The sequence below is a fragment of the Acanthopagrus latus genome, chromosome 14 (genome assembly GCF_904848185.1).
Source record: "Acanthopagrus latus isolate v.2019 chromosome 14, fAcaLat1.1, whole genome shotgun sequence".
Lineage (NCBI taxonomy): Eukaryota > Metazoa > Chordata > Actinopteri > Spariformes > Sparidae > Acanthopagrus > Acanthopagrus latus.
In genome coordinates, this window is record NC_051052.1 from 17337587 (window position 1) to 17348824 (window position 11238).

Consider the following 11238-nt stretch of genomic DNA (forward strand, 5'->3'; position numbering starts at 1 on the left):
TAGATGTTGTGACTGTGTGGATAACACCTGCCCAATCAAAAAGAATATTAATAGATATGAAGCTTAATTATCATCCTATTTATTTCCACTGTGCACCCATTAGATGGAGTAATTTTTGACTTGACGGTGCAGTAAAAGCTCAGGTGTCAGTAATCAAACTCATAATGGCTGAATATTCCATTTGGCTGCTTCTGTTCCTGGGCCCTGGTTGTTTGTCTGGCAATACACAACCCCTGCCGTGGCTCTCACCAGGGTGTCTGATTATACCGAGCACTGATGTGATTAGCAGCACCTGAGCTTCTCCTTGTACACGTGAAATGCTGTGAAACAGGCCTATTTCTGCTCTGACCTTTTGTTTTTATCAAACATACGCTCACTGCCAAAAAAATAAAAACAGCTCTTGCTATTTGGGTCCTGCTTTACATCTTGGCATGAAGGTGCTTCCCAAATAAGCTTTTAAAAAAGTTCCCAGTTAGAATATCTCAGAGGCAAAAACCTTTTTACATTGGGTTCTTTATCTGTAGTAGCAGCAATAAAGCCTGGTGCACTTTTGCTTCATCAGTCGTCGAGTTATTTTTTGTCCTCATCTAGAGGTCAAAAGTTCAAGTTCAGTTTAAGATTCACTACCATTGTCTTGCTGCAGCAACCGGGGAAGATGATGGTAATATTATTTTACTTACAGTTTTGTAAAAAGTTAAGGGGAAAAATAAAACGCAAGTCTGTCAGTGTCGTAAATATACATAGAATTGAAAAACCATCGTAATTTCATAGCCAGAGAAATGCGTAGTCTGCCAGCTGCATGGCATTTTGTGATATGTAACCTACAATAGTTGCAAGTGAACTATAATTTGCAGCCATCGATTTCAGCTCAACATGCAAACACCCCTTGCTAGATGAGAGGCTGTAAGCAAACCATCTGTAGAGTTTTGTGAATGGAAAACTGACACATGAAGTTCTTTGTTCCTCCAATTTATTATGAAAATGTACAGGGGAATTAACGGTAGGACTTCTGGTAGCGGGCACGAGCTCCAGGTCCACCGAACTTCTTGGACTCGCAGCGACGTGGATCGGCGACCAGCAGGGTCCTGTCGTACTGGATCAGGATGTCCTTGATCTCCTTCTTGGAGGCCTCATCCACATCTATAGACGGACGAAGGTTTAATGTTATTTTACCAAATCGATATGAAGTGTTACAACTTTCAACTGTTTTTTTTTTGTTTTGTTCAGGTGTTTCACATCAGTTACGGGCTGGTTCAAATAATAATAATTTACAAAATTTGGTGAGAATTGTGTTTAGAAAGTGACCTTTGACCAGGTAGTTTCCACAAAACCAAGGTATTCATGTCCCATACTGCACATTAATCAGCGCACTAAACGCTGCTTTTTAATGATCACACCATCAAAATGTCATGACAGTTTAACACTTGTAGGTTCATATGTTTCAAACGTGAAGATTTGAACCTTCTTTTGAAAGCAGTGTTATAGTCTGAGTTTACACATCTGTGGATATCAGGGATGACAGCATGTTATCTTAGTGTCCATGTATCAATACTATCAGTGAGACTGTCAGATCACCTTTCATGAAATATCTACTAATTTAGAGATGAAGGTTTGCTTCAGAACAAGAATACACGCACTTATATTTTACTACTGACATCTACTGCCTGAAATAAAGCACTTGCTACCAAGATACACCTGTAAGCTTCCGATGTTATCCGGCCCAGTTCACTTCGCTAAAAACTTTGACATCGAGCGTTTTCACACAAGCATGACTGATATTTTGACAAAATGTAATACTCACACTTCTGGTAGTAGGCAACCAGGGCTTTGGAGATGGACTGACGGATAGCTGGAAGACAACAACAAAACATGAATTATAAAATAGAAAGAGGAAAAACATCCTGAGATGCATCAAGTGCCGATAGATAAATTCATCACTCCAGGGCTAAACCACAAGGATAAAGAGTTTGCCTGAGGCCACTTTAATGCCAGGTTAGGCAAGTTAACCTGGCAAGTGAGCTGGACAGCAAGGAAGAGACCCGTGGTGTGAAATTACAATTCATACTTTTATGTTTTCACTGTGTTTGTAAATGCAACACAAAGTCCATCTCTGGGGGGAATGTGAGGGGATTTAATGTTTATAATTGATAACAGACTATCAAAAAAAAAAAAAAATTATAGGGGCTAACGAAATGGACTGGCAAGTGGGTGCCACTTGCCCAAATGGGAAGGTTGAAAAAAACGGTTACTTCAAACCACTGTTCTGCTTACCGTAGATCTGTGCGACATGTCCGCCACCCTTCACTCTGACTCTGATGTCAACTCCAGCAAAACGCTCCTTGCCCAGCAGCAGCACTGGCTCCAGAAGCTAAAACAAGAGCATATCCTGATGTTCAGCATACATCCTCAAAAAAATTCCTGCCAATTAGGATATCTGCAGGTTTACAGGTGTTACACAGATAAACCGCCTTGTCCAAGAGCAAATTACTTAATACACATTACTTACAGGGGCACTGCTATGTAAAATGCAATAAAAACACTTATTTGCAAAGTTAAGTTATCACAATGTTGTCAGCCGATAGGCCAGGGAAGATAGATCTACACCTGGCCTGACATGCTGCCCCACTTAATTTACAGATGTTATAGGCTCTGCCTTCTGTCAGACATGCACCCAGATGTTAACCACCTTTCACATGGGAACTCACCTTGTACTGGAGGGTGGCAGGCTCCACCATCTCCAGGGGTCTGCCGTTCACCTTGATCAGGCCATTCCCCCTCTTGCAGTGGGCAACTGCTGTGGCGGTTTTCTAGGGGGAAAAACAAAACACATTATCAGACACCAACAGAAACAACACAGATGACCAATCTGAATGTCTATTTCAGTCAGCCAACACATAAAAAGTTACACCAATAAACGTGTCATTCGGTTTTAATTCATACAGTTGGTTGATGGAGGAGCCTTTCTCGGGCCATGTGATTAGCTATGGTTGTTGTCATTATCACTTATAAGTAAGGAACTGTTACAGATGGCATTTTCAATAATGTACATGACATGAGTGCTTATTTGGGGACACATTGCGAGCTTAAATTAACCACTGTCATCTTCTCCAAAACTATCAGGAGCCCTGCCACTTTGAGCAACCAGGCTAGCTAGTTAGCCTAAACCGGATTCAATACACAGCAAGACCAACCGGCGGCTAATACATACAGATTTATCACTGACTGTGTAATCGTTAGCATCGACATTTCAGATTCTAGACATACTTAAGTCAATCTTCGAGCTATGTCTAGCCTCCAACAGTTAAATCAGTCGGGCGTATCGCTGTAAAACTACGACAAACGGCCACTTCATGTTAGCTACTTTAGCTAACGTGCGCTAGCAAGACAGGGCAGCCACAACTCCGCACGTGGATTAATTTCTATATTCTTACTTACTTTACGTCCAAAGACCTGGACAGACTGCAAAGGACCTTTAGCTGGCATGTTTCTGAAACACACAGGGCACAACAGTTACATTAGAATCCGGTAAATAAGTCTGATTTATGCTATTTTAGCGGATCGGGGGGAAGAACATACCGTCTTCAGCTAGGGTGCCGTACGGAGAGACCGACGGGGTTTCACGCGGCGAAAATCAGGGGCTGTTGCACGACACTTCAGACCCGCTTTGTGGTAGGATTTGCGACAGTTGCTCTCGCTCTACCTCCATTTTGCAGGTTGTGGTTCTCAGCTGTAAATTTGTTGTTAAAAATCGCAATTAAATGATGGAAAGTGTCAATTACTTAATTATAAATCATCTTGTATGAATCGAACACATAGATAGTATGCAGAGAGCCTTTTCTGAGCGTCCTGAAGTTTGTTACAAGGCGACTTTAAGGTGTCTTTTCCAACAAAAGTAGCCTATAAAGTGAGGTCATAAATAGGTTCATAATTTACACAATTCAAAGAACAGAAATGACACTGCTGGAATTTAAAATAAAGTTATATTAAGATATGCCAAAAGCAAATATGAGTAAGTGTTTTGCATATTTGCATAAAAAGGTCACCAGATTATGCTGTTTCTGTTTCATAAAAACAACAAAATGACCACAGAAGAAGAGTAACATTCGTCCCACAGTTGTCACAATGAGATGTGATGGATGAAGCTTTAACCACTGACAGCAGTACCACGGCACAGGAAAGGAGCTTTATCATAACCTCACATCAACTTCTAATGTCACCTTAAAATGTTTTAATCCAACATAACCATGTTAATAAATCACAATTTTACACATCATAGTTGTTTTGGTCTTCACACAGGAGCCTCTTTTATTATGACAGCAATAAGGGAGGGAGACATCATAACAACTCATAAAACCCCATTATTTAAGGAAAAAATAGAACAATGGTATGTCATAGTGAATATTTCATAATCCAAACATATCCACCAACCAATCTCTAAACTTTATCTGGAAATAAATAATGGATTTTTACTACTTACTACCTGCAAAGATGAATCGCAGGTGCAGAGGAGGGGAAGTAGCTGTCTAAACAACAAGAACCAGAGGAAGAAGCGCCACTGTTCTGCTGCCAGCTAAGATGAATGGTCAGGATCAAGCAGCAAAAAAAGAAAAAAAAAGAAAAATCATAGTTTCTTTACATGGAAGCATCTACAAATTCTGATAAACTACACCCGATTTATAAGGTTAATTATAAAATAAATGTTTTGCCAACAGGATCTGGTGGAACCTAATTAAAGCTATATATAATTTATACTTTAGACAAACGTTTCATTCTACCCTGAAGGTGTATTTTGCTTGCTAATTGTCACATTCATCCCTCCATAAACTGTGTTGTGTTTCTGTCCACTTCTCTGTAATCCCTACACAGCAGCGCTCTCTAGTGTCGAGGGAGCCTCATAACACAATTTTAAGTATGACATCATTGTCATCTCAGCTGGGGGCAAGGCTGTATCATCAGCCAGATGCTGTCTGGCAGAGATCAGTACAGAGCACTAACTTCCCCCCGTACTGCAGCTTGACAGTTTACATGTAAATACACGAACTCGCTGCACCTTGGATTCATCAAGTCTTATTTTTAAGCTTGTGGTGAAGTAAAAAAAAAGAAAAGAGAGAGAGAGAGAGCATGCGGTTTGACGCTATTTGTTGCTGAAGAGTGAAGGGGTCAGGGGATTGGGAATCGAACATGACGTGGGAAAAAGGAAGTGGTGAGCTTTTGGGACATAAAATCATCAAAAAATCTAACCGTAGTCGTACACAAGAGACGGGCTTTGATCTGACCACAGTGTTGGACGATGTTAATGTGACTGTTGCTTCTCTCTCTCTCTCTCTCTCTCTCTCTCTCTCTCTCTCTCTCTCTCTCTCTGCTTTTCTCAAGATGCAACGTGGATGTTGCAGTTGTCGAAAAACAAAAAGGAGAAAAGTGGCAGGGCTGGTCCCGGGTCAGAGGAGGACTGAAGACAGATAGCACGTTGGGAATCTGTATACAGTAGCGTGAGTCATGTGCATGGTGAGCTGTACCTACCTATGCCTGACATTTACTACAGCAGGACTGCTGTTTATAGTGTGGGCCACGGGTGAACAGGCACCTGGCTTGTTTTATTGTCAGAGGGAATGCCTGCTGCTGTCAGGGCCGCCTGCTGAGCGTTACGAGACTGATAATGGTTTTGCCTGGACTCCCAGATTGAAGCCACAGTGCTGAGCACTGAGCTTCAGATCTAGAGGTTCATGTCAGATACTCATGATGTTCATCCATCCATCTATCTCCCTTTTACAAAAGCACCGGTCTATAAACATATTTCTCTCAGTAATGCTTTCACGTTCTGCTGTTTAATGCTGTTGTCGGCCACTTGGAGGCAGTGGAACAAGCTGCAGACACAACAGTGACATATTACCACCTATAGAAAGTAGTTTGGGTCAGTATATTAGCAGACAGCTAGCTAATCATTCAAGTGTAAAGCAACATTTTTCATTTGTTTTGCACGATGTGATAATGTCAAAGTTGCTATTTATTTTTTTAATGTTTTCAACTAAAATTCTTACATATTCAACCTTTAATTTATTGAATCTACATATATCTCTTTGTGTGATGGTCAACTGTGTCACAAGCTGCTGTAAAGGAGCCTCTTCCTTCCTCTTTCTTAAACACAGCGGTGAAATTACAGCCGCAGAATGGGAAAAGGCCCATTTTGAACCGAATGAAGACACACAGTCGGTGTTTGGACCTTTTCCCTAATGCTCTTGAGGTGACAAATGGAGCCTGCTCTGCTGAAGAGTCATTATATGAAGGACCGAGTCCAGAGCCTGGCCTGTTGTTTTCCCATACAACACTCTCTCTTTTCATTCCCCCTTCGCCTCTACAGTTTATACGTGACAAGTCTGAGGAGTTTATGAGCCAACAGATAAATATGAGGGGATGTGGCTATAGACTGAGACTGCCAGTATCCACACCAGAGTCAGGCAGACAGACTGTGTGGGGACCCCGGGCTGCCTGATAAGCTACCAGATAAACCCCTGTTTGTGTTACGGGTCACCGGTACACAAGTAGATGTACTTGTTACATTCCCTCACTGTGGGTCGGTCGGGGAACTTCGTCACCGTCTGCATAGGAAACTTGTTAAGGCCCCTGAATGGTCCCTGATTTCCTGCTCTCAGTAAAGCATACAGTCCTTTTGTGTTTCGAGCTGTCAGCTTCGTCTTACAGTGTCCAGACCGTTGGAGTTAAACTCTCTCACATTACTGCTCTCGTGGTATTTTCACTGCAACTTTCTCAGTCAGGAGGACTGACAACCCATCGACTCTCACGTTATAACTTATTCAGGTGACACATGGGCTGATAAAAATCACAACATTCTTAAAACATCGCAAACTCCCTTAAATCCCCCATATTTTCATAAATTCGGGCTCCGGCGCTCCGGGAGAGACCGCAGGGCTTTACAGAAGGAGGAGAGTCCGCAGTCACCCAGTAAAAGAGCTGGCAATAAATAAAGACCGCGCCATATATGTGCATTTCCTCTCGGCCGCCTTATGGAAACACATCACCTGGAGGCGTGACCCCCTCGACCTTGTCTTGTCACAGCACCCTGAGCATGAGACAACGCTCCCAGATTTACAGGGGAGGAGATGCTTGTTCCTGGCCGGCCACAGCGTCTCATTTGACCATAATAGGCCGTGCGCTGGTTGAAAAAGTGTTGCCGGTAATTGAAGTTTCCCCTGAGCAGAAGAGGAGAAGATCTGCTAAACCCCGGTAGGTGGAGAAAGAGGCCGAGAGGGGGCCATGTATAAAAAAAAAAAAAAGGTTTTGTGAGGTATACAGAAGTGCGGTCGCCGCGGCAACAGGAGAAAACACTCTTTCGGGCTCATGAGGCAGAAAAAGGGTCTTCTTCCCTGGGAAGCGGCCCCCCGAAGCCCATGAATCTGCAAGTCAAGAGAAATATGATTCAAGGCAGCAGGTCCTTACCTTTTATATCCTTGTACGAGGAGCCATAAATAGCTCGCTATCTCAGTATTTTTCGGAGAAATGTTCTGATGCACCAACATCCTCCGTTTCGTGACACATGTACGGTTCACACTGCTCAGATCCAGTGATGGACAGTAACTAAGTGCATTTTATTTCCTCAGGTACTTCACTTGCTTTTATACTTTACTCCATTATTTCCATTTTCTGCAACTTTAAACTTCACTTGGCTACATTCTGGAGGCAAATATTACACTTTTGTCTCCACTACATAATTTGATACCTTTAGTTACTAGTTACTTTGCAGATTACATCCTGTATGAGAGCCATAGAAACTCATTTTTAGAATCTATTTTCTCAGACTCTTCTCAGACTTTGTCTTGAATGATGATAAACCTGGAAGAAAGTTACTCTAGCTATGTTCAAAACACTCTTTGCTTCTGTACATGTTAAATTCAGACAGAATATCCTGGGAGCACTTTATCTGGTTTTAGTCTGACATTTTTAATCTCTTTAATTTTTACTGTGAGTTGTACCACACTCTCCAGTACACAGTTGCTGTGGTGAACATCCCTCCTGGTCACTTTCAAGCCTCTCTCTAAGAAACAACAATCCCAAAGTGGTGCACCAACTAAAAAAAAGGGGGATTTCCCCAATCTGGTATAAAGTCCCCCCTCAAACGAGAGGTACCGACATGGTTGCCGCTCCCCCCGTCTTGCCTGTCGCTGTGCCATGGCAGCAGTAAATATTGATGTCTGCCTGGGTGGACGACAGCTCATAGCACTAAAATGTAGCCCGGTATTGAACCCTGGTTTGGACGTGAGCCCCTTCCATTAATTTGGCTATTTCAGCACGCGTTTACCACATAGCAGTGGGCCTCGCAGCTGTCCTGATGCTCCGTCAACTTCCATGTGGCCTTGGAGTCACAGGGCCACGGGAGTAATGCAGGAGCGAGCAGGCTCAGCGGCGCAGCGGACATATTGTCCCCTGCTCCCAGAATGCAACAGCGCCCTTGTTAATGTTATTCGTAAAAACCCGTGCTGTGAAAAATGTTCTGTTAGTCATCGTCACTGTGGACCTTCCTTCATCATTTACTTTCCTTTTGTCGAAGAATCTGTGTCCTGATACATTTACATTTTCAACATCTGGCAACATCAGAGAAGATATTCTGTAGAAACCACAAATGTTAGTGTTACCACCAAAGAGACATATTGTGGGGGGTCCTCTTTATAAAAGCCACTGAAATACGTAAGATTTGAGTTTAGGACACATAAACTAAAGCTCATGTGATTGAGGCCTAAAATCTTGGCCTTTAGTTTTGAAAATGAATCTGCAGATATTATAATTTTTTACCAAAAATAGATAGATAGTAAGAAATCACTTCACATGATCAATTCACTGAATAAAACCTTAAAAAGTACAGTTTTAATGCTCTACACTTCAACTAGTTAACTTTGTTGGATGTCTGTTTGTTTCACTGTGAGCATCATGTGAGATTTGGAAAAGACCAGCAGTCAGGACAGTAACTCTTGTTATGTTGGAGGCAATTCATCAACCTCTGGCGGCTTTATTTGGAGCAATATACCATCGGATCCGGTTCAAGAAAACAAAATTATTTCATCCCTCTCACTCAAAAAGGCCTCATTATGTATCTCAGCGGGCCCCGTGTTGTTTATGGGGCAGGTTGACGGGCTCACACTCGGAACAAAAAAACAAAAAATGTTGAATTCATGGGAGCTGATCTGGCAGCAGAGCGGAGGCCAAACTCGCCAACACAACAGCCTTTCATTCGCCATTTGTCTGCGCTGTCAACCACGCACCGGTACTTCCCCCTCGATCAATCTCACTCACACACACACAGCTCGCCCACACAATCTGCCTCATCGCCCTGCTTCTCTTGTTTCCCTCTCCATCTCACCCTTTTGTTGTGAGTGTGCATCTGTGTGTGTGTGTGTGTGAGTCTGGTCTGGGTTCGCGTACGAGGCCATGTGGGGTCTTTGCTGACACCGACAGCGATAAAGCCGGAGAGCGTCGACGGAGTAGCAAAAGACATCTTTATTCCTCGCTCTGTGATTTTTTTTTTCTCCCTCTCTTCAGTGTTTGTATCTGATGGGCCGTGGAACGCTGAGCTCCAGCCTCCTTTTGGCCCTCCAACAACATCTGGGAATACAATGATGAATATGATTGCAGCCAGCCACTCGCATCCCCTCGTTCCTCTCCCTGCCTCCGCTTGCGCCTGCACACATATTAAAACGTCGGGGAGGATGATGAAGTGCGGCCTTGACAGCATGATAAGTACATGTTAAAACTCGCGGCGGTGTTTCTCCCGCATGACTGACGACCGTCACGTCACGCCGCCGTCCTGCGTTTTCGAGCCGTCTGTCTCGGTATTTTCGTTGTGTTTTTGAAGCGTATATGATCCATATTGTGTTTCCTGTTGTGTCTTTAAGTCTGCTCAGTCACTCTGTGCTTCGGGCTCCCAGGGGGAGAGGAGACAGGGCTGGGAAGCTCTGATGGGAAAGTGGGCCAGCGCTCTCAGCCCTCCACTGGAGAGCTCCTTAAAAGGCCTGGAGAGATGATGTCGTGGACTCTTTTCCTTTTCTCTTCTCCCCCCCCCCTTATGTTTTTTTCCCTCCCTCTCTCCCTCCTGCAGCAGCGGAGAAGCCCGGCAGCAGGAGACGAGCCAAAGCTTTGGCCGAGCTCATCATGCACATCAGAGAAACACACGACACTGATGACTTCATCCAGCTGAAATAAGGCCCCCATCCATCAGAAAACTGGGAAGGCTTATTATGAAAGATAGGATTTCCCGCATTGGGAGTTACACTGCCTTGTTGTGCGCCCCCCCCCCAAAACTGAGTCGTTATTTGTATTTTAGAGTGTCGCAATTGCAGAACTGTGACAAAGTTCCCTTTATTTGCAAAGCAAAAGCAGAAATGGGGAGGAAATGCAATATCACATTGCAGAAGTAGTGTTTTGCAAGTTGCGTTTTTGGTGAAAGAGCGAAACCTTTTTTTTTTTTTATTTAGACACTTTCCGCATACATCGGCGGGACGTGCTATATCCTGGTTGGCGCCAACCAATCAGAGCGTCCCAAACACATTAAATAACGGATGTCTTCGCACGCAGCTGCTGGCCTTTCTGTTTCAGCGAGCACGACTAATTCTTTCCATCGCAGCCTCAGCGATACGGGTCAAGAACCACTTCATGTACACAATGCTTGTAAGGCCAGAGCAGATCGCCGTGCCCCCTCCGACCCCGCCAGCAGTCAGTTCAGAGCTGCTGCGTTGGCTTTTCCCAGGTGAGGTTGCAGCACCTGGAGTGCGATGTATCAGGCGTGTGTGGGCGAGCTCTTCACCCTTTCCTCTCGAGGCTCCGATCTCCGAGCCATCTGCTGTTATCTGGGGAATGTTCTCCGCACACTTCATGGACATATATGTACCAGGGCTTTGACATCTTTGCTATTTTTAGCGCCAGCCTGCCACTGGAGGTTGTTATGGTGATGTCACAGCGGCTTTCAATATAAATCTGATTGTTTATCTTTGGTGACACTTCCTGCCCTATTTTTGTGTCATGTTTGTTTGTGTTTAAACATCTGTCCAACTGGATTTTGGAATTTATTTTTGTGGGGGGGTGGCTGCTTCAGTGTAGGTTTTATCATCAACAGGAACCTGTTAGCCTGACTTAGAATAAAACTTCATCTTTATAGTTTAGTAGCAGAGCCTCGCAAACATGGTAATTAACGTATTCTTTACGAGAAACGGTCCATAACATGATATTTGAAGG

General features: G+C 43.6%; 1 protein-coding gene across 2 annotated transcripts; it reads right to left on the bottom strand.

Annotated features, from left to right (window-relative positions):
- Positions 1 to 953: 953 nt before the first annotated feature.
- On the bottom strand, positions 954 to 3682 carry rps16 (ribosomal protein S16). 2 transcript variants are annotated; one of them, XM_037122468.1, is made up of 6 exons: positions 3577 to 3682; positions 3436 to 3487; positions 2706 to 2807; positions 2272 to 2368; positions 1802 to 1849; positions 954 to 1140 (listed from the first exon to the last, which is right to left on the bottom strand). In XM_037122468.1, exons 2-6 carry the CDS (start codon positions 3481 to 3483, stop codon positions 995 to 997), a joined length of 441 nt encoding a protein of 146 aa, XP_036978363.1. In that variant the 5' UTR covers positions 3484 to 3487; positions 3577 to 3682; the 3' UTR covers positions 954 to 994. The 2 variants fall into 2 exon arrangements, with proteins under 2 accessions (XP_036978363.1, XP_036978364.1); XM_037122469.1 differs by lacking the exon at positions 3577 to 3682 and having other exon boundaries at positions 3432 to 3493.
- Positions 3683 to 11238: the final 7556 nt, after the last annotated feature.

Bases quoted from the DNA above. Each gene is read 5' to 3' on its own strand.
- rps16 (XM_037122468.1), bottom strand. From the start codon at position 3,483: ATGCCAGCTAAAGGTCCTTTGCAGTCTGTCCAGGTCTTTGGACGTAAA. The intron at 2,808-3,435 runs GTAAGTAAGAAT...TTTTCCCCCTAG, and splicing joins TCCAGGTCTTTGGACGTAAA to AAAACCGCCACAGCAGTTGC. The intron at 2,369-2,705 runs GTGAGTTCCCAT...CTCTTGTTTTAG, and splicing joins CTGCCACCCTCCAGTACAAG to CTTCTGGAGCCAGTGCTGCT.